Consider the following 24,375-nt stretch of genomic DNA (forward strand, 5'->3'; position numbering starts at 1 on the left):
TCTGCTCAACATCTTACTAGAGAAGACTTTGACTGGCCATCAAGATTCAACTCTCAGCCTGGGATAGGTAGCCATCACCCACATCTTCCCTCCAAGCAAGGGACCTGAGTTCTGTTTCTATACACCTTGACTTCAGTCCCTCTATTAAGCCTTTCCTCCCCTGCTACCATTTTGTGAGTGCGTGTGAAGGTGCATGCTTGGGAACTAGTAATTTTGTTTGCACTATATTTTTCCCTGGTAAAATAAACTGATATCTGTGACTTCAAGTGAGTTTCTGTCTCACTGAGGCACTGCTCCCAACCCTAGCTCCCAACTCTGCCTCCCAGCTGCCTCACTCCGCTCTCATTTCCCCAGCTTGCCCCAAAACCTTTGCTCTCTGCTCCAGCTTCTCTGCCGTCTCCCTGGCTCCTCTGCCATTTGCCCCTGGCCTCTTGGCCGCCTCCACCTCTAACTCGCCTCTCTCTCTGTCCTAGCCCTGTCTTTCCTGCTGCTTCTGACCTCCACCCTGACCCTTCTCCCTGCTGCCTCTGGCCCTGTCCTGGCTCCCTCTCCACCACCTCTAACCTGCCCCCTCGATCTCCATCTCTCTGCCACTTCTTTCTCCCTGCTGCCTCTGGCCCTGGCCCAGCTCTCCACCACTTCCAACCCCTGTCTCTTTCTGATCTCCATCCCAGCCCCATTTCTCTGCCACTTCTATCTCTGACCTCCATTCCAGCTCTTTCTGTCTGCTGCTTCCAACACCCCCATTTCTCCCTGCTCCCTCTGACCTCTTTAACACTGTTCTCCTCTCCCAGCTCTGGTTCCCCAAACTCTGATGTTTCTTGGCCTTTCCCTCCTCTGCCTGGGCCCCACCCCACTTGGCACCAAGTACCCCAAGTACCCAAATAATAAATACACTGTCACCTGAGTGGGCACTTACCTGTGTGTGCATGTGTACGTGTATGGACCGGTAATTTTGTATGTGCATTTTGTGTATGCATATTTAATTGTGTGTCACACTTTCCTGCCTAACATATATTGAGATCCCAAGCATTGATCTTGCTTGTCAAGTCAACAAGGCTAGTGGTGTCTGGCCACACCACCCATTCCTGCCTGCAGTGAGTGGGTGTGGGGGAGGAGGGGGGAAGCCTGACAGAGGATGCTGCACCCCTACCAGGCAGACCCTGGCTGGGGTCCTGTGCCCGTGGGAGAGGGGAGGGAGGGGGCAATTAAACTCTCCCCTTTCCCCTCAGACTACTGGTGCCTGGCCCTGCCCTCTGCTCCTACTGCTCGAGTGGTGAGGGGAGCCTGGAAGGGGCTGCTGTGCCCCTGCCAGGAAGACCCCGGCTGCAGTCCGGAGCAGGATTTCCCATCCCCACCCCTTTCTCAGCCAGCTGGAGCAGTGATAGTGCTTTGCCTAGGGAGAAGAGGGGTAGGGCCAACCCTGCTCTGCTGGAGCAGACAGCACAGCCCAGCCAAGGGCTGCAAAGTATCTTGGGATGCTGGGGGACCATGAGTTAACTTGAACCAGGAGGAGTCTGGGACAGAAGTTCCATAAACCAATTTGACCTAAATCAGTTAAGTCTGATACTACATTCAATCAGTTTTATCTTAAACCAATTTTGGCCAGTTTGAAACTGGTCTATACACACTGCACTTCTGTTCTCTTACAGGTTTAAACCAGTTTCTGATCACTTAAAGCAGTTTGTGTGTAACATCTATCCCCAGCCTGTAAGCTCACTTTGGGGTGCCTTCATTTTTTTGAAACAATGTTTGCATGCTGGCAAACCCTAAGTGTAGATAATTTTATAGAGAAAAGTACCCTTGCACCAGGATAAGCTTGTGTAGCAGACATACGATTTGCCATGAGGTAAAAGGGGAAAGGATTACATTGTGTATCAACTGCTCCATGGGAATTGCCTGGGTGCATGCCCTTCCCCTTTAGTAGATGGAAGCTAAACCATTGCTCTACCCTCTTTCACCCAGTTTCTTCCAGGTCCACACCTTAAGGGTATGTGCAGACAAACTAGCTATTAAGAGGTCAAAGGGCATGGGGTGGCTGTGACTCAGCTCTTATCTATTGCCAGGTAAGAGCATGCAGAGCTAGTTACTGATGAACTGGTGATGCACAGTAAGGCTCTACTTTGTTTTGTCTGCATACACCTTAGGGTTTGTTAGTGTATAGCAAACTTTCTCCTAATGTAAGCAAGGGCTGAGGTCTTCCCTATCCCCCAGCCCCACATATTTTGCTAATTACTGTCATCTGACCTATCAGGGATCTTAATGGTCTTTAGAACAGCTTGATAAAAATCAGTTTCACTGTCTCCCTGCAATGGAAAAGGGGTATCATTTCTATCTTAGAGAGAAATATGCAGAGAAGTGTGACACCCTAGAATGCAAAGAAGTTGGTGGCATAGCCAGAAACTAATCCAAGCACTAGCCTGATCAAGGAATCTCACTTACAACATTGCTGACTTTATTTGTATCACGCAAATGCTTTCCCTTCCATCTCCAACATCAATGCATGTGGGAGCTAGATCTTCAGGATACAAGAGGTCTTTCATTCAGGGATAAAGCTAATTAAGGAGGAAAAATAAGTTATATGGCCTGGCTGCTACCAAGCAGGGTGCTATGGAACTGAATTCATTTTTAAAGGCTTTGGCTCAGAAATAAGATCACTAACTATGTGTAAATTCATTATCCAGGAACCTGGCTGTAAAGACTTAAATTGGTGTCACTGTTGTGCCTAGTGAGAAACATAAGCTCAATGTGTGTACATTATTACTCTGCTTCTCCAGAAAAACAGACAAAGATAGATTAGTGTGCGAAAACAGCAGCCTTTCATGGCAAGAGAAGTTGCCCAGCAGCCTCACATTGCAGGTAACAGAAACTAGGTCAAAGGACTGCAATATTTCCCTTTCCTCAGTTCACAACCTTCCAACGCAAGCTTTCTCAGTGGACTGTGCCAAATTGGCTTAACAGGTAGCTCCCAGAAGAAGTTAATGCTGAGCATGTGTATGAAAAGTCTGCATGGGAGATGCATGAATTTTGTCCAGTTTATGGTCTGCCCCTTCAGGACTCAAAAAACAAACAAGGAAACAAAAACTTTTGAGTGGAAAGTGGTTTTATTTCCAGTTCTGCCACCAGAACATTGGCCAAGTCACTTAAACTCAATGTACTTTCCATCTGTAAAATGACCCTAGTGATAAGTACTGCTGCAAAGAACTTTAAATGCACATTAAATGTACTGTAAAACATACCTTTAAATAGCATGATGAAAATTAGCTCTCAAAGTGCTTTCCAGAGAGGTTAGCATTTAATAGTACTAGCATTATTACTCAATATTTATCCAAAATAACAGTCATAAAGTACTCATGTTGACAGCTAATGTTAAATTGGGGAAATCCTATTGTTACCATGCTCATGGATCCCTTTCTTAAATATGGGCACTGATTTGCCCTTTTCTGAAGAGGGGTTTGAAAGAGGATAGAGCTAGATTGTCTCAGTGGTGACAGATGACTTAACAAGGAGCAATGGTTTCAAGTTGCAGCAAGGGAAGTTTAGGTTTGGTATTAGGAAAAACTCTCTCACTGGGTGGGTGGTGAAACACTGGAAGAGGGTACCTAGAGAGGTTATGGAATCTCCATCCTAGCTAGACAAAGCCCTGGCTGAGATGATCTAGTTGGGGCTGGTCCTTGCTTTGAGCATGGAGTTGGACTAGATGACCTCCTGAGGTCCTTTCCAATCCTCATTTTTATAATTCTATGACTAGGCACCATCAGTATCCATACATCTCTGAGATTAGACAGTTTCTACCTGCAAGGACTGCAAATATTATTTATATATAAAAACCCACAACTTCCTTGACAAAGCACTATCTGAGATATGTTTAAAAACTCTTTTTCAAGCTATGAGAAAAAAAAAAGAGACCAACATGGCTGGAAGGGACTGTGAAAGGTCATTTTGTCCAACTCACTATTTAAGGTAGAAGCATTTAACTCCAAACCATGTCAGACAAAGGTCGGTCTAACCTGCATTTAAAACTTTCAATGGTGGAGATTCTACCACCTCTCCAAGTAACTACTTCCAGAATTTAACTGCCCTTGCAGGTAGAAATCTTTTCCTCATATCCAAGTCTCTCTCGTAATATAGGCCATTATTGCCTTTCTTGTCACAGATAACCATAGAAAGCAATTGATCACCATCTTCTTTATACTTCTTTTCCACATTTGAAGACTCTTATTAAATTTTCTGTTAGTCTTCTCTTCTCCAGACTAAATAATCCCTGCTCTTCCAACTTTCCCTCAGACATCATGATTTCTAAATCTTTCATTTTTTTGTTGCTTTCCTCTGTGTTCTTTCCAATGTCTCCATGTCATTCTTACAGGCTGGACACAGTACTTCAGATGAGGCCTTACCAATGCTGAAGAATGTGAGAGTCACTTCCCACAAAATGCTTTTGGGAACAATCCTGCAATTAGATCCCAGTGTGCCATTAGCTTTTCTTGGCATCAAAGTTACACTGTTGACTCATTTAAGTTTAGGATGCACTATAATCCCTACATCCTGTACTGCAGTGTAGCCAACTGTTCCTTTTTTTTTTTTTTTTTTGCTGCATTCAATTGCTCCTTCCTAAACTGTTGTACTTTCACTTACCCTTATTGAATTTATTTCAGACCATTTCCCCAACTGGATAAATGGTCATTTTTAATCCTAAGCCTGGCCTCCAAAGTACCTGAAACCACACAGCTTGGTGTCATCTACAGATTTAGTAAGAATACACTCAATTCTATCCTCCAAGTCATTAATGAAGATAGTGAACAGGACCAACCCCTAAGGGTACCTCTCCCTGTTTTGGCATTGACCTGTTAATGATTCCTTTTTGAGCATGATGATACAACTAGTTAAGTAATTGTCTTTTCAGTTTCATTTATACCAGGGGTGGGCAAAGTGCACTCCATGGGCTGGATCCAACCAGGCAAGGGATTTTACCTGGCCCATGGTGGGTTCCTCAGTCACCCCCCACCCAGGTGCAGGGGACAGCCTGGGCTGTGTGGCATGTGCGGTCAGTCACAGAATCACAGAAAATGAGGGTTGGGACTTCAGGAGGTCATCTAGTCCACCCCCCTGCTCAAAGTATGACCATCCGCAACTAGATCATCCTGGCCAAGGCTTTATCTAGCTGAGTCTTACAAACCTCCAAGGATGGAATTTCCACCGCCTCTCTGGGTAACCTGTTCAGTGCTTTACTACCCTTATGAGAAAGTTTTCTTCATATTTAATCTAATCTAAACTTCCTTTGTTGCACCTTGAAACTATTGCTCCTTGTTCTGTCATCTGCCACCACTGAGAACAGTCCAGCTCCATCCTCTGTTGAACCCTTCAGGATACTGAAGGCCATTAAATCCCCTCTCGGTCTTCTCTTCTCCAGACTAAATAAGCCCTGGTCCCACCACCCCGGGCACACAGTGGGGCTGGGGAGATGCAGCTGCTGGACTCTGCTTCCTGGCACTGGCAGTTCCTTCCAGCTGCCACAGGTAGTCTCAACACCACTGGATCTGGCCCTGCTACCTGGGCACTCTAGCTCATCCACCCACCCCCACCAGTGGCACCAGACAGAGCGGGCAGGTAGGTTCTCTATAAAGACTGTCCCGAGAACCCAGACAATGTGTGCTTGTTCGAACGAATGGGCTGGGGCCATGGGTGGGCAGGGCTACCACCTGCTGCCTGCGTGTCCCTGCAACAGGCACAATTCCATGGGCAGGGGCATGCTAGGAACAGATTATGGCTGCCTTGGGCCCTGAGCTGTCACCACTTCAAGATCCCAGCCCCAGTTCCACCTGCTAATCCTGCTCCCAAACACCACTCCCTACCCACCCGGGAGCTTCTCTCCATCCACCAGGTCCAGCGCACCCTGCTATGGGGTTCCCAGGCCAGTCTCCATAGAGACCCCAGGGCTAGGCCAGGGTCGTGGGACCGTGACAGTGGGACCAGGGCCCAAGCACTTAAGTAGTTTTGGTGAGCTGTTGCAGGTGTGTGCGCATCTGTGCCATGGCGGCAGTGGTGGCCCTGCCTGCAGCAGCTCACCAAACCTCCCTAAATGGCCCTCCACCATAAATAATTGCCAACCCCTGACCTATACTATATTTCCTTATTTTACTTGTAAAAGGGATGCAAAGTATTTATTTATTTATAAGAAAGTACCAAATAAATGTGCAGTAACTGGAGTTTTGCCTAATATTATTGTGCAGTAGTATATTAGCACTGTCCATGCTGTGACATGCTACTGCATAGTCAGCATCTCATGCAGATGCACCCAGAGATACTTTGTCAACATTGTGGTTAAGAAAGGACCATATAATGAAGAGGTACTATCTCCTGAGTGACTGCTAAACAAGATTGTCCATTCACTAGCCTACCTCAGGCCTCAAGATGATCTGGTAGAGAAAGAAAGTTGATATTCAGCCCTAACTATTTTAAAAAATTATGTAACATTACTGTATAAAACAAAATCTCAGGTTCTATTTCTGTATCAAATAGCAATGTGTGAAAAATTGTCATTCTTCAATACTGAATATAAGCAATGTCCTTAAAAAAAAAAGTTAGCGTCATACAACATTACATTTAAATACTAGAAGACCTTTAGTGGTAGAGAGTTGCAGAGAGCTGTGACTAGTTTAATTTTGCTGAAGGCAGGCTCAGCTTTCACAAGTTGAGCCAACTGTGCTCTAAACCATAAATTACTGGATAACCAATGGAGAAACAACTTGTGAAAACAAATGGTAAGTGTCACATGATTTTTGGAGTAACCAATAATGTTTCCCTTTTAGTCAGGGTGAATGTGTCCCTGGTTCCTTCTTAGACGGAGATAACTAACAGAAATGTGCAAAAGAATGGACTCTGTATTAGCATTCCTTCATGTTACTGGCACTAGCTTCATAATTAAGGGCTGTATCTGATGCCACCCTCTGTTCGCATGCATATTTTCACCCAGACAAGCAAAAATGAAAACTAAGAAAGTGTATTAATTGTCCTCAATATACTTTAATGCTGCAAATCGGACAGTATGAAGAAGGGTTTTCCGTGTTTGGAATGACTGTATACATTTTTACAGTACAAGTATGCTGCATTGTAAGCCTTTTCTCTTTATGAATATAGAGGTTCAGTCATGTCATTACAATTAAGAATTTAAGCAGTCTGAAGACTGAGGCATCTTTAACACTTCCTACAATTGCAAAATGTGATTTTTTTTTTTTTAAATTTTGAGAGTCTCAGATTTTCTCCCAATTTAAAGGAAGCCATGCAAATCAACACTGGTGGTATGCTACATTGATACCTTAATAAAGTCACTATGCATTTCAGGTTTGCATTTCTTATCACCTACAAAATATCTTATGTAGCCATCTATTAACAAGGTATCTATAAAGTGACTATAAAACAGACATGGGGGGGGGAAGGAGTTCAATGTTCTGTCTTACTGACTTCCATATTAGGTTTAGTTAGCAAGCAAACTCCCAGCTCTATATGCTCCCTCGAGGTGCTCCCCACCTCCACTAAGAACAGGAAATTGTGAAAAACAAATTATATTTGCTGGCACACCTGTGCTAACCAGTCTCTCTATATTATGTCTTTGGTCAAGGCTTTTAATAAAGGTTGTACACTTGTCATTAACACCAAAAGTTTCATCAAGTGTCTTATAAGTGGTGATGATGCACAAAAGAGCCCAGTTTTACTGGGAGACCAGGGCAAATTTGCAGAGCCTGCAGCTAACCTTGTGCTTGCAAATTGAATAAATCTGATATAGAAATCAGACAAACAATGAACATAAAACTATGATGCCATTTTTATAAAATTATCTTTTCATAGTGTAATTGCACTTTAATTTATAACCTCTCTCTTTTTACAAAGCTGCCCTTATTGTTTCACTGAAGTAATACAGCCTTTACCCCCAACTGCATAATTTAATTAGAAGTGCTACCAACATACGGCAAAGTTAAAGGTTTAAAAAGAATGTGAAAGGCGGGAGAACTATCAGAAGGATTTAATGCACACTGTCAGCATGACAGGTTCCCAGGGTTTTTACACAGAATTCTTCTAAAAGGCAAGTGTTTGTACTACAGTTTATTTTAGATGTGCATTTTCACACAAAAGGCAGAATTAGCCAAACACACACAGCCACCTTTCCTTATACAGCAAGGAGAAAGGTAAGCCTTTCTCCAGCCACATTTAGATTCTGGGATCAACTGCACAAGGATCCAAATTCTTTTCCAGGCTGAGTTGTGGTGATTTTATATGCAGATGCTTCCTAGTAATCCAACACTAGGTCTACACAGCACACCACCACACAGGAACAATAAATGAGCTAACCCAGGTAATGGAAACAAAACCCTGCATTGATGTGATGTTCTGCCCTGGGGTAATTTACCCTGCTTTACCCTTCTCAGTAGGGTAAAGTAGCCTGGGTTGACTGCTGTGCCAATGCAGCTGTATTGATTCTGATACCAAAGCTAGGTCTGTTACTTTTACATAGCACTGCACCCTGCTGTGTAGACACTGCCAAAGAGATCGCTTCTCAAGATAAGGATTTGGAGCAGGGTCCCAATTCTAAATAATAAGCATCCACAAGCTCTTCTGGAATAGGGTTGTTTAAGCTACAGCTCACATGCAGGTAACACATATACTTCCTGAAGTTGTGCCCTTTGGCACTTGGCCATGCTAAGTTTTGTTTAGTGGCTAGAACAGTTAGCAAGTTTGGCCAGCCTGATTTGGAAAAATGATCTCCAACCTGTAGCTTTGTCTCCAGCAGGCCACTTGAGCCTTGGAACATTGTTTTCCATACACATTTGTTCAGGCTGATACAGTGAGCAGTCTGCATGGCCCATGGAACACTACTTCCTCAGCACTTTGCTGCCCATGGGCCAGCAAAAGTTGGAGACTACTGGCCTATAAGGTGCTCAGCACTGTGAGCAGTTCAAGAGAAGTGAGGTAGATGCTGATGTTGCATAATATAGAAAGCAAAGACTTCTCCTCAGCTCAAGGAACAAATAAAGAACACACCTGCAAGAAAGACCTTCTTAACTCCCATGTTGTTAAAACGTTCTACTTGTAACAGCTTTTTCATCTTATAAAGGGCAAACAACAAGTGCTTTAGTATGAGAGCTATTCAAGTAAGTTTTAATAGAGTGCACCAGTGAAAGTGAATCAAGATGACTTGCATCAAAATTTGTTTAAAATGAACACTGGCTAAAAAGGGGCTACAGTTCTTTCTTTCCAAACACCACCCTTTTTCTAAGGCAACAATACACGTCCATTTCAGAACATAACTGTTACAGAAGAAACTACATCACAGTACAGTACAGCATGTAAAGTCCATCTCTTTCAAGAAGCCATACTGAATGGCATATTAGCTACACTTACAGCCTTCTACCTTAGGGTTACAGAGTTTACCACAGATTTTTTTTATTTTTATTTTTTTTAAAGTGACAGCTTTTGAATGAACTTCCTATTCTTCACAAGAGTGTGCAGATGGGGCCCATATGCTGATATTACAGTAATTACAACATTAAATAACATTGCACAACCAACCTCTATGGTTAAATTCAGTACAAAATAACAAGTATTAAAATGTACCAGTACTAGTGGTTTTACATAGTTTATATCACTAATTATGAAGGACATTTTTTTTCTTCTTCCATAGGCAAATGCCTAATTTCAAAGCTGCACATTACAGGCATAATGATGTGGAATAAATACAAGAAATCTGGTAAAATATTAAACAAACAGGTTACATGGGAACAAATTGTACAACCACATAAGCATAAATCAACAATCTACTGTTATAAACAATGTATGTTTAGCTGTAAAGTATCATATGGAATTGCATGTACTCTTTGGGGGCAAATATTCCAAAAGCCAGTTAATTCCTGAGGTGGCATTAATATCTTATACCATTGGTCAATATGTCAGATTATCTTGTGCTCTGAAAAAGTCCAAATATTAATATTTCCACAAACTGGAATTTGCAATATTCTGAAGGCAGCAAACAAGTGATATTTTACATCATGATACTGAAATGAAATAATTTACTGATCTCCATTTTGGTAGTACATTTGTCAATGGGCCATGAGAATAAGCGTTATAATTTGCAACAAAACATTACCTATGTCTGATTTCTGTTCGCCAGCACTTTCAGCTGGTCCAAGGCAAAAGAAAGTTTTTAAACTGTAAGTGCCAACACTGTAAACATATTTGTATTTTCCATCTAAACACTGTCCAATGTCAAGAATAAGAGCCAAAGATAAGCAGGAACAGTCTTGTGTAGAAGAAAAGCCGATTTATCTATCAACTTCAGATTCAAATTTGTATATGATTTTTTTCATCAACTAAAAAATGGTCGTGCTACAACTGTGAAAACATTTTTGTGCATTTTGACTCTGGACACAATTTTAAAAAAGCATGATAGAGGTAAGAATTATAAAAACCACCAAAAATGTAAATGATAGGGAAGAACCTTTTCAACTCAAAGCATCAAACATACATTTCTGTGCAGAAATCTAGACAACTATACAAGATCTGTATTTAAGCAATCATCTTTTTATTATACAACTCTATGAACATAAAATGAACAGAATGCTCTATATACTTACCTGTACATGTGAACATAACTTCTTTAGCTACAGTTATTTAATAGAGGTCATACTGAATTTAACTTTACAATTCAGAATAACTATGTATAACCTTATTGCAATAGGGACAATTTCTACATGGGGAGTTTCACAGGCCAATCACATTAGGCATAAACAGTACATTCAAAATGTAAGTGTAGATCGTGTATGAATCTTCCCTGATCCCATAAATTTAGTTTCTCTTTACAGCTTAAGCTCATTTGCAATTTTGGAGGCAATGTTCTTAAATGCAATAGAAGTCCCAGATATTCTCTTGAAACGAACTCCATTGAGAGACAGTCGTGGCAATTTGCACACTTCCATTTCCCACTGAACAAGGCTATCCTGCCGGGCATCACCATGAACACAGAAGAGTAAAAACCTCTCTTTTTGTTCATAGTCACAATTGTTAGCGTCTAACACTTTTCGAATCTCTCTCATCATATCATTTGGGTCCATGGAACTAGTGGTCTTCATACTCCATGTGAACCTCAAAGAACGGGGCTTGGAATCTTTACTATCCTCCTTTTCTCTGTCTTTTGGTTCCCCAGAAGCACTCCTAGAGAAAGAAACACATGGCATAATCAAAAGTGAAATGAATAAAAGGCTAGAAGGTAAATAGCAACTCCTAATTATCCTAAACACCATGTTTGCAAAAGTAACTATAAACACAGTATTCTGTGCTGCAACAGCAAGAGACAGTGGATTTGTATTAAAAATCTTATTGATGTCCACTGTTCCAATCATCTAAACCACATCATGCATCAATAAATACTTATTCATCTGTGGGACACATAGTCCTGAAGTGTAAGGATGCTGTAAAAGCAGCAAAGGAAGGAAGCCCACCCTGTGTTCTTCAAACTTTCATTTTCATGCTTCTGCATGAAGTAAAACCCATTTTCTGTATTTTCAAATGGGAGGTCATTATATTCACAATAAGCCCAATTTGTTTTTAAGACTTCTTTCAGCAATTCTGACCTCCCTTCTCTTGTATAAGAGGAACTCTCATTTTGGTACTACATGCTATTTTAACTTATGCAGCAGAAATGTACATTGCAATTACTTAACAGGATGGTAAATATCATCTTTGTCTCCCAGAAAATTATATTGCAAGAAGATACTTCACAGAAGTAGTACTGAGGAACAGGCACAAGACTGCCATTTTAAATGAAAAATGACTTGGATAAAATCCCAAGTAATTATCTTCCACTGAACACAACCAGTGGGACTATATTTCCCAGTCAGATCACTTAAAACATGTGATTTTACCATAATGGTTTGCTGAAATTATACTCATTTATATTTTAAGATTATTTCAGATTGGACTGTTTTCCTTTTTCATGGGTATCCAAAGATGCTGATGCTACCATCCAGTATTGCGATGGGTATGTTTCTTTGACAGGGTTTGTTAAATCAAGCATGGTACACATTTTCAGCCAAGGCTTTCTGAACCATGATTTTTCCCATAACTCTTCCTTGCAGCCCTGCTGTTCTCTATTTTCCCCACTTCCTGCTCACTTTTTGAGATAACCAACTTTGTTTCCAAGGCTCTAACTCTCACATTATGTTTTTCATAGCCATCACTGAATCATAGATAGGTGTGGCTCTCCATGACAAACAGACAAGGTGGGATTTTTATTGTAGCTGTGCTTAAAACTAAATGCTACACAAATATATAGGAAGATAGTTCCTATTCCAGAGGACTAGTTTTGAAGGGCTTTATACACAGCTAGGTAAAACAGTAACCTGCCACTTCATTTAAATAAGCATTTTAATATTTACACAGTGAAGAGCAGAACCACCTTAATAGCTTAAAATATATTCTTGAAAAGAATGTTAAAAATGATGGTTTGTCACCACCATATAGCCACATCCATTTTAAATAGATGCTGAGAAGCAGCAGAGTCATGGTGTGGACTCATGTAGCACTTCAAGAAATGGCCTCCTGCTTCAATTATGCTATCTATGTAAGGGGATAAGAGACACAGCAGATGTTCAAGAATAAGGGTAACATGGTGAGGTCAGAGCTGAACACAACCCTCCTCTTATAAATTTAATTAGAAGACTTGAATAAGCTAAAGATCCCCCCCTCCCATCCCATGAAAGGTCAGCAGCACAGCAGTTTAGAGACCTGGGAAAAAGAAAATGAGGCTGGTATAGGAAATTCAAGTATATACATAGCATATTAGCTATATTAAGCTCTATATATCCTGTTTAAAGATCTGCTGCTTTTTAAAATAGGAAGGTCTATGAAATTGTTTTATTCTAAAAATGAGATGAGGACTTTTTGTAATTAACCACTTCAGAATGCAGCAACACGCTGCCATGCGTTTATTGCTTTTTCATTAGATAACTTTACAATAGTTTTTATCAAATGTCAAAATGGCAAAGCCAACATGCTGAAATAAGCTCGCAGAGGATGAATACTGAAAGATGAACACTGCAGAGCAGGTTACTGCTTATGTCTACAGGTTTGTTTACATGTAATAGTTGCCATACAAAGACAAAATCGACCAGTTACCACCCCATGCTAGCTATTTAGCATCTTAAGTGTAAAAGCAGTGACAACTCAGCCACTGTGGGGTGTTCACTGTTGGTAAACAGTGACTTTTTAGTGATGAACAAGGTATGTGAAAATAGTAATTTTTTTACCCTACATATATACATACCAAGTATTAACTTACATTTCACTTAAATTTTTATTAAATGAAATAATATTAAACATTTATACACACACATAAAGATGGAATTTAAGTAGTATCTAAAGAATTTGACAATCTTGACACAGGGCATTTACTTTCACAGTAGTTATACTTAACTTACAGGTTGCTTCTTTACAAAGCATACAATATAAAATACATAAAAGCAAAGAATTATTTTAAAATCAAAGTGATTTTTCCAAAGATTTAAAAAGGATGGGTATAGAAACTCACCCAAAACACAATGCTTTTTAAAAAGAGGTGATTAAAGCACTATTTTATTTTGCATATTGATTAAAACTCTTTCAGAAACCACTTAAACCTTTAATGCAAAGGACCTAGCAGCGAAGTATTAATAGTGGCTCCTCACCTTGAGGTGTCAGTTCTGCCACTGGCTTCGCCTTCACTTGGATCCCTCAAAACAAAGTTAAGGTTGAGATTCAATGATAAAACAAAAAATAAGTCAAGAAAACCTCTATCTAGAACAATGTTAATATAACTATTGAGCAAAATGTCAGCTAACTACATTTTATTTAGCAGGATTTCACAGTTTTATGTTTGACTTCTTTATAATGTACCTTCATTTATTTCAAGCCTGATGTGTAACTTTTTAATATTTTTCACTTGCATTTAGTTTAACAACAGTTAGTGTTCTAACCTAGCACACACTGAGAAATGGCCATGTGCAACTCCAGTCTTCCTGGAAAGTTGCAATGATAGTATTGTAAATCAACAAGGACCTGATTCAGAGAGATGCTGTGTACCCAAAACTATTACTGGAGCCAAATGCTCAGTGCTCTCTCCCAGTCAGAGTCAAGAGGCGAACACTTATATTTAAATATGTGAGCATCCTTCAAGCTAAGCAGCTTGAATGACTGAACCCACAAGCCCCAATTCAAAAAGGTTACCCTAAGCATTTGCTTATCTTTAAAGCAGATCAATTGTTCCACTGACTTCATTAGGATTACTGATGTGCTGTAAATTAAGCAGGTACTTACATATACCTTGCTGAACTGGAGTATTAGTTTATAAAACTAACTGCTTTACAATAATTGCTAAAAAGATATCTGTCTATTTAAGTGGGTACATTCCTAATGCTGCAGTACAAGCATTTTCGTACATATTTTCAAAGAGTTTTTTTAAAATCACATATAACACTTCAAAGGCACACTATATCATCCTTGTTAACTGACAAGAGAATCTAGCTTGGAGCAAACTCTAAATACACATTTGAACACAATGTCTCAATACTCTGAATATTAAACAAGATGCCCTTCAGGTAATATTTAAAAACATTTACTAAGAATAAACCCTACATGTACTTACCATGAAAACACAAAAGCACAAACATTTGCCAAAAGTCATACCACTCCTTTGTGACACCTTTATAATTAAAATACTTTAAAATTATTGCTTCTGGAATAATATAAAACAGGTTAAAAGGAATAAGATTGCTAAACAATATACCTAGAAGTCAAAACAAGTGTAAGGCTGACACTAAAAGGCACCTGGTTATATTTAACCAAATGCCCCACCTTCCAAAAATGATCTGGGTAAGCAGGAATTGTAAGTGCTTCATTTGGTGAAATGACTCGCGTTATTGAAAAGACAACTCTAGCCACTTAAAAATATATCAGGGCTAAAAAAAATAGTTTTGCAGTTTGAAATGCAGAATGTGTTCTTATTGACAGGAGAAAGAAAGCAGGAATTTTGCTGTTCTCGTAGCAAAAAATCCTATCAAAAACAAAATATCTCCACCATACATATCAATACTTTTGTCTTAAAAATTATTTAGAGACACACCACAATTTATCCTACACAAGCAAATGTGCGTGTATCTTATACATAACCGAGTATAATGAAAATTTCAAACTTAAAATTAGCTTCAAAAGTACTATTCCTTGCAAGACAACACGTTCATTATTTCATTTCACACAACTGAAACAAGGTTATAATGAAAAACAGTTAAGATATGCTCCTGAAAAGGTTGATTAATATAAAATTAAACTTCCTTACAATGGGTATTTTTGTTGCACAAATGGAACAACAAATACTTTTTCAGTACGGGGATAGAACAAATAAAAATGAAAGTTTTTCCAGTACATGAGCACTGCTGTTATCAATAATTCAGGATTATACACTGTATCTTCAAGTCTCTGGAAAAAAAATCATGGCATAGATCATTTCTTAATTACAGTGCATCTGTTTAGACAAGTACTGAAACTGTCAGTAAATTCATTTGATTTTAACGGAATTTATTTCCCATCCTCTCCTCAATTTTGTCATAAAATTACCATAAAGTGCAAAAGACTTCTGATCTTATAATTACTACACAAAAAAAGGAAAGTTTCATAGTTAAGAACTGTTAAGGGATTTAAAATTAAAAGCATATTTACAAAAATGAATATATCATTACATGCTTCTGCAACAAATGTAAAGATTTATGAGATTTAATTATGTTGTGAAACTGATGGTTGTACAGTAGGATATTTTATTCAGGCTGCTTCCTGAAGCCTTTAGATAAATTCCTGCAAGTCTCTTAAAAAAATTAGTTGATGAGCTCCTGCAAAGCACAAACAAGCTGCCAAAATCAGATTTTATTACAAGAAAACTTTCAAGCAGTTATATGTAAAATGTGACTTAAGTTCATATATAATATTTTCTATAATACCACTTACGGTGGCATTATTATTTATTTAGGTTATGACAGGACCTAGAAATGCCAGTCATGAACCACGATTGTGCTGATTAGGCACTGTAAAAACACTAAAATAAAATATAAGCACCAATGTAGTTCCCTGTCTTTCAGATTCTGTATCACTTTATAGCGAAGAAAATTTAACTGAAAGCAGAAAATGAGAGGCTATTTAACCCTGCCAAATTAGGGGTGCAGACAGAAGTGAAAATTTTCACCCAATCTGACCACAGAATGCAGTCTATAGCTGTGACCAAACACAAGTGCATGGCTGCAGACAGCTTAAAAAACGGCCAATCAGATGAAAAACTGATCCCTCATTGTATGAGGCAGCAGATAAAAATGTTTCAAAATGTAGCATCTTCTGTAACTTGTACCTGTCGCTGTTTTCAGAATGGGAGAGGGGAAAGAGAGCACAGGAAGTTCAGTCTGGGGGTTTTCCAGCCCCTCCTTGGAAGGTGGGGCAATTCACCCATCCCACCCTTCACAGCAGCTGGGAAGTCCTAAGAAAATGCTCCCACTGCTGCCTTCCCCCACCCCCATTCTGAAAACAGTAAGCACTGGCAGAGAGCCTGGCCATTGCTATGGGAACCTGTCTGCAGACTCCTAGCCCACAGCTGGATTCCTGCCCCCAACAGTGAACTTCTGTTTGGTCTGGGGTAAGGTTGTAAATCAGAATGCTTGCAGAACTTTTTCTGAGTTAAAGCTGGGAGCTGTACTTCTGCTGCACTGTAGGACCTCTATATCAGCAACATTTCTGTCATTTTTACATTTCAAATTCCCTGTGCTAAGAAATGAAAATTCTTTACAATAACTTGTGACTATAGAAAAATATACCATGGATTATTTTAAGTGAATATACTGAATTCTCTAAGAATCATGCTATTTCCAGAACAGTCTTTTGTGCTACATTGCACTAATATCACTCAGCAATTACAATTTGTTGTAAAACTGAAAATGTTCTCCTCATTAACACTATTTTACATAATAACTTGTTCATTGAGGAGGTAACAGGTTTGTATGGCTCCTGGCACATGTTCATTTAATGGACAATGGTTCATTTAATGTGCATGGCAGGATGAAAGATTTTGGGATGACATCCCAATGGTACCATTGTTACTTGCTTGTGCAGGGGGAACTCAGGCTCCCCAGCTCTCCCCCACCCCTACAAATTGAACATTTGCCTGCAGCCTGGCTGAACCCAGGCGTGGTCCTGTGGTTGGGACTGACGATCAGATAACAGAGTCCTAGCCCTGGATTGGCATCAGAGATGTTTCACAATGTCCATCTAGTCCAGGGGCAGGCAATTATTTCAGGCAGAGGGCTGCTTACTGAGTTTTCGCAAGCCATCAAGGGCTGTATGACGGGCAGTCAGGGGCAGATAAATATTAATTTTCTAAAATTTTTAGGGGCCCTGTGGGCCGGACAGAATGGCCTGGTAGGCCACATTCAGCCCATGGGCCGTTTTTTGCCCATCCCTGATTTAGTCCCAAGGTTGGAACTGACAAGTCAGTTGAATGCCAGTCCCAGCTTTGGGACTGCACTGGGGCCAGGTCCCACAATCAGCTGACTAGAGTCTTGAGCCAGATCTAGTTACCCTGACATGTTCATAGTGTGATAGAAACCAGGTGCAAAAATATTAAAATCTTTTGTGGAATACTTTTGTGGCTGGTTTCCCATTATTTTCACACCATTAATTCCTTGAACATGTGGCGGGGTTACAATTTATAGTGTGATTATTAACAAGTTAATTGCATCTTACTAGTAATGTCTGCCAGGGGCCTAAATGAAATATGAACAACAACAATATGGGTTGTTGTTTTTTAAAATTTTTATTTATACATATCTATATCTATAACAACAAATAAACACCACACTGTTGTTTATTCATATTTCATTTAGGCCCCTGGCAGATATATAAAACAAGCTGTCCTTTCTTTAATCAAACCTTATCAGTTGATTTCTTTTCATTCAGTGATAAAATATGGAAAAGAAATTACTGTGATTTATACAGGAAATGTGACACTTTTTTTTCCCCCCCATAAAACCCCAAGGGAATAGCTGGCCAGATCAATTTTATACAACAGAGGACAGTGGATTCTCGAAGGAAAAAAAACAAAAGGAAAGAGAATCTAATTCTAATTAAATATAAATTTGTGCTAAATTATCACAATGGAAATCCTCCAAAAGAATGGAAATTAAAAAAAAATAAAGTCATTTACTAACCCACAGTTAGTGAGAAATCTCTGGTAAACAAAAACATGCACAGAAGTACTAACCTGCGGACAAATTTGGAGGTTATCTTGCTTATTATGCCAGTTGATGTCCCTCTTCTAGCATGTGCAAATGCACCAGTTTCATGTGATGGTGAAGCAGGTGGTCCATTATAAGTGGCATTACGCCGCTCCCGTAACTGCTCACCATGGAAAGTGCTTCGACTAGAACTCCCCCGAGGAAAGCGGGTTCGGTCTGGAGTGGTAGTGCTAATACTGTGAGCAGAGGGGGAAGCAGCAGGCACTCTTTGAGTTGCGCTGCTGGGAAAAAAAAGAAAAACATAAAAGACAAATCACATTTAAAAACAAAACGAAAAACAAAACAAAATCACCACCGCTTCCACGTAACTGTTTCTCAAGAACCAGGAAAAAATGCTGAGGGAATTTCTTCTCTAAATCCTACTTTACTTTCAAGATTTGAGTTTGGAATCGAGTGGAATTTTTCCACAGTAGAACGAATGGTTTCTTGAAATGTTAAGAGTAGCTATCTTTTAAAAATTGTATACAGACAAAAAAGGATAAAAGCGGAGTAGGCAAAGCTAAAAACCTCTCAGTCAGCTCTCTTTCTCCAAGGTCAACAAATGAAAAATAATTCTAAAGCTCTCAAACACCTAAAACTTTTAAGTGTTTGTTTTAAATATAATTTTTCCATTAGACATATGGAAAGATTTTCTGGGGCCAGTTTTGATCCCCCCACACTGAACATCATGATTTTATAGTGCTTTTTCCAACATCAACAAATATAACAATTGTCAGTGCCAACAGGTTGAAAATTTACACAATCCTGCTTGAATATGTCAGCATATATTATGAGGAATGAGTCTGAATGGTAAATACATCATTACTGCAGTTTTCCAAAAAAACTTCTGGAGCCAGAGACTTATTTATTGCATGATATGAGAAAAGTAAGCCCTCTGACATGGACAAAACTAGATCAAAACTCTGTAGAATTTAGAAGATGTGACAAATTAATTACCATTTTCAGAACAGATTTTTCTACAACGTAGTGCCATTTAGGATATATAAATTAATATAAACCAACTTTCCCATTTACCAGAAGACTGGTCATACTTGTACTAAGGGACTGATGCGACAACTATTTAGGGTATATAAACTAATACAAATTTGCACTAAAAGAATGTTAAGTGTTATTTTACCTTGGTCGATAAGCTTCAGTGCCATCTTTGATGGTTGGCAGTGTAACTTTTATAGGATGACCAGATGCAGACATGGACTTCTGGTGTCGAGGTCGTGCTGATACAGAAGAAGCAACCGTGGAGCCTGCAGAAGATGTGCTACTTGCAGACATTTCTGTTAGGCTTTTACCATAACAAAGAGACAATTAAAGAAGACAGTTAAATTTGCTCACAGTTCCAACAACAGGAAGTTCATGTAAAAATCTGTGAACTAGACAAAACTGCAACAGAATCTTTAGCGCACAGGTTATAATGAATAGTAATCACAAAAAAATCAATTCTAGTCTTCATAAAAAATGCACAGGATTTTCCTCAGTTTTAATGGAAAATAATCTCATTCATAAATGCTGCTGGAAAGCTTACTTTATCAGATCAAAGGCTTTTTTTTTTTTTTTTTTAACGTCTAAGCAACCAAGAAAGTACTCCGTTACTTATTTGGCATTGCGTCGCCTATTTGTCAAGGATGCGTGTTTTGTTATTCTTTGAACATCTTTCAAAAGTTGGTTACGTGACTTTGAAAAATCTGTTATATATAATCAGCAGAGGTCTTATAATTTAGCAGCTAACATCTCCCAGAATAGTATGTGTTCATGTAATTAAAGACTGTTATAATGTATAAGCTTAGTGGGGCAGGGGAAGAATTAATACCGCAAAAATTGAACACTGGCATTCCTTAACTAAGAGTGCTTGCTGTTACAGTGGTAATTTTCTGTGCAACACACATATCCAAATACTCCCAGCCAGGAAATATTTCCATCAGAAATAGATCACTCTGGAAACATGTCTAGCTATGGAGATTACACTGCAACTACTTTTTGCTTCTGGAATCATGGGCTCAAAGTGAACTTAATTGAGGTGAGATTATTGAGTTCCTGGTTATTAGTGGATAAATATCTACCTATCAAAATGACCACAACATTTTTTGTAATTCAGTCTCTGCTTCATGTCTCCAAAGACTGAAACTGCAAAAAAGTGATGAAAGTCAGAGCTTGGGTTCAGAGCACTGCAGAAATATATATGAAGAGGATGATTCAGTATCTACCTATAATAATAGTAGTTGCTGTAGTTACCATTAGCAAGCAAGGTTCTTTGGGTAGATGTAATCTTTTATTAGACCAACTAAACAGTTGGAAAAGTGTTCTTTGAAAGCTTTCGGGCACAAAACACCCTTCTTCAGGCACAGGGAAACTCTGCTGGTGTTAGGTATTCTAATAAAAGATATCACATCTACCCAAAAAACCTTTCCTGCCCACATCCTTAAACCAATACAGCTACAACCAACCACCCCGTAGTTACCATATTTATATGAACCCAAGGTGAGATTTTTCCTCTCCAGTCAGCATGGGGAAGAAAGCCCCTCATCTTGGATTTGTGTACAGGAAGGAGGTGGAGGGAGAAGCAGCTGCTGGGGCCCAGGTCGGTACCAGAGGCAAAGCCACACAGCAACTGCCTGGGCTCTCCCCCTCTCTCCCTTACTGTTAGGTGCAGCTCCGGCAGGTGCTGTCAGGTGTAGCTTCTGTCCCCTGCCATGTCAATCAGGCGCGAGGCAGCTCCTGCCCCAGAACACTGCTGCAAGGCTGGACAAAGGCTGTGCTTCCACGAGCTTTGTGTCATGGGAGGGAATGGAACTAGGGTAACATCTGACAGTGAGAGGTGAGGGGGAAAGGGGACAGAGGCTGTGAGAAATAGGCATGGGGCAGGTGACAGGGGATGCAGGCACTGTGGTGGGGAGGGGGCTGGTAGTTGTAGGGGGAAATAGTGTGGGGGGAAGCCAGAAGGCAAGGGGGCTGCCTGTACCCCTGCCACTGCTTTCCCTACTATAACAGGGAGTGGGTAGGGTATTTAATATGGCCCTCTGATAATTAGATTCTATACCTGGAAAATTATAACACATTTGTAAGTTTTCCATATATAGAATCTAATTATTGAGAGGGTGGGGGGTGGAATATCTGAAATTCAGAAGTCATCTTTTATTTGGGTAAATTGGGTAACTAATTTTAACAATGGGTCATTTTTATCTACCCAACCAAAAACAAATACAATTCAAAAAAACCCAGATGTGCAGGTAGTAGCTGCAGTTTTCCTGGATCCACAAAATCATCTACAATTAAAAAGAGAGCCAGAAAGCACCATGGAGCATCCGCTGGAGGAGTAGTGACTTTTTTCATTTCTAAGAAATTACACCCCCAGAAGATATTGGGATAAGATGAATGGACAGTTCAGATATAACTATCAATAAATGTCATGGAGAAAACAGAATCAGAATTCTGGCAATTTGAGAAATTCCACATATTTATACAGCAGTGTAAATTCCAGAATAAAATGTAGCCACTCTGGCAGCATCAGTCCTGGTAATGCTGGTCCTAAACCTGGGTAAGTGAAGAGGGGACTGGCATCTGATAGGCAGCCAGTCACAAAAATAAAGCCAAATTCAGAACACAATAAAAAAAGGAGGAGATAAGAGTCTGCTAGTACATTCCTTAGGAGTGAGGTGCAGCAGTGGCTTCCTGGGGTTATGTCAAGTATAGAAGAGACATCACATCACAACTGATTGGTGCAGCCAAAAATTCAGAAGATCAAAATAGTGAGATGGAATATTGGTTCAGTTATAGGGCAGAGTGGAATTGGCCAAGACACTAACAAGGAAAAAAATATAGTTGGTATGTATCCAAGAAGTGAAATGGAAGAAAGAGAAAACTAAGGACACTGGTGAAGGCTATAAGCTTGTTTACTATGGACAAGGCAGAAACAATGGTGTTGGTGTCATTCGGGATAGAGACATAAAGGACAAGAGAAGCAGGCCAGTGACAGGGTTAGAGCCATCAAGCTGGCACTTAAAAGCAGAATGATGAATGCTACTGGAGTGCATCTGCACCCAAGGCTGGCTGTGACAGAGGCACACATGTAGCTGCTACCATCCTTGGACCTGGCTTGGCATTAGGAATGATGACAGTCAGATCATCAAACAGGCAGCAAACCACACAAGTTAGCCATTATGAACATTTTCTTTATTAAGAAAGATGAACACATTATCTCCTATACAAGTGAAAACACAAGTAATTAGACTGTGTATATTCTGGTCCCTGGCTATACATTGAAAAAAATGTAATTTCCAGATTTCCAGGGAGTAACTTATCACCAGGGATATACCGAAATTGCAATTTCACAACTAATGCAAAATAGGTATTTTCCACAAAAATTAGAGACATCTGCAAAAAAAAGCCCCACAAAAAAACGGGGAAAAGCAGGGCTCCATGTAAAAATAAAAGGTTTTTCTTCCTCCGCCCACCCTTCCAGGCAGCAGCAAGATGGCTGCTGACCACAATCAGCTGCTAACTGGGCAAGAGGGCTGCCTTCATGCAGCCCCCTCAGCCTGGGCAGACAGGGATAGGCCCAGCCCTGCTTTTTTAATTTGCAGCCAAAGATGCCTGCCCTGGCTGGGCCCATCCCAGGATAAGTTGGAGCTGTGGAGGGTAGGGGATGGGGAAGTAAGGAGCAGAGCTGGACCTGGAGGAGCAGAGCTGGGGCAGGCAGTGTGGGCAGGCCAAGGGCAGTAGAGCCAGGTCAGGGAGGTGGGGGAGAAGCATGGCCTGAAGGGGATGGGGAGAGGTGGGAAATGGAGGGAGTGTGGCCCAGCCAGGGGGGAAGAGCTGGATCCCGGTTGGGAGGCAGTGTGGCCTGGCCAAGAAGCCAAGTGGCAGCAGCAGCCCATGCCCACACAGGGCTGGGTGGGGAGGTTATTTCCCCCCACCCCCTGTGCAAGCCAGGGCCAAGAGGGGACTGGGGTCAGACTGGGCCAGAGGGCAGTGGGTGCCCCAGTCGATCAGACACAAAATTGAAGCTTGGTGCCACAACAGGCCCATGAAATTTGACACCAGGCTCCGTGGTTTGAGTACAGCCCTATTTATCTCACAGAGCACAAACTGCTAACTATGAAATTATGTAAGACCAAGTAGTTGTAGATGAAAATAAGCTAAATCATAATGCTGAAAGTTGAAAAAGAAGGGTCAAGAGGGACCTGGAAAGATTATCAGTGAATTATGAGAAGACATGGCTGAATGCATGGTTGTGGACATTTTTTGCCACAAGCTCTATATTCAGAGAGAAAAATTGGTGGTGAAATGAGGTGGTATGGGCAACGACCAGGGGAAAGAAGAAAGGGTTCAAAGTATGGCAGATCAAAGAATAAAAAGATTGTGAGAAATATAAACGAGCAAGAAGGAGGCAAAGAAAGTAAATGGCAGAAGCTAGGACTAAAACCTGAAATATCTGAAAACAGAAGGTAGGCAGAAAAGACTTTCATCAACTTGTAAGGATTCAAGAGAGGGCAAACCAGAGATACCTGGGAAGTATGGTACATAGAAGACAAAGCAGGCAAAATTTTGGCAGAGCCAGAAAAAAATCAAAGATAGCTGGAAGCATTAATTTGAGAGATATATCAACAAAGCTAGCCCAAGGCAGCGGTACAGACTAGTTTTGGTAAATCAAGTGCTGGTTGTATCAATAATGCAGCAAGTAGTAACAGATACCTTGAATAAAACGACAGATCAGAAAGCTGTAGGGCCAGACAGAATACCAAATGAGACATGAAAAACACTGAAATATGAAAGTGAAAGTCTCCTCAACAAGTTCTTGAATAAGATCATGTTATGCAAAAAAATGCTAGATGTACAAAGAAAGAGCTTATTTTTCAAAACAAAGGAAATGTATAACACTGTGGAATAAAAGTAATGAATTTGCACCACAAACTGGTGGGAAAGGATCATCAAACCAAGACTGAGATATGAAGTTAAACTTGGCTACAATCAGTTCATGCCCATGAAAATAAATCAACTGTTGATGCCACCTTTGCAGTAATGCTCCCAATAG

At 40.2% G+C, this 24,375-nt stretch overlaps 1 protein-coding gene across 7 annotated transcripts in view; it reads right to left on the bottom strand.

The window, feature by feature from the left end:
- Positions 1–10,295: 10,295 nt before the first annotated feature.
- MARK1 (microtubule affinity regulating kinase 1) overlaps positions 10,296–24,375 on the bottom strand; it is a 130,619-nt gene continuing 116,539 nt past the window's right edge. For 3 of the 7 annotated variants that reach the window (XM_090048597.1, XM_090048559.1, XM_090048574.1), the window contains 4 exons: positions 19,468–19,629; positions 18,317–18,571; positions 13,713–13,757; positions 10,296–11,202 (listed from right to left, as the gene is read on the bottom strand). In XM_090048597.1, the coding sequence (XP_089904723.1) occupies positions 10,848–11,202; positions 13,713–13,757; positions 18,317–18,571; positions 19,468–19,629 (817 nt within the window). In that variant the 3' untranslated portion in view covers positions 10,296–10,847. The remainder of the gene's footprint in view (positions 11,203–13,712; positions 13,758–18,316; positions 18,572–19,467; positions 19,630–24,375) is intronic. The other 4 variants (XM_090048582.1, XM_090048567.1, XM_090048588.1 and 1 more) reach the window with 3 other exon arrangements.

This window comes from Crocodylus siamensis, chromosome 1 (genome assembly GCF_052110815.1).
Source record: "Crocodylus siamensis isolate JL-2025a chromosome 1, ASM5211081v1, whole genome shotgun sequence".
NCBI lineage: Eukaryota > Metazoa > Chordata > Crocodylia > Crocodylidae > Crocodylus > Crocodylus siamensis.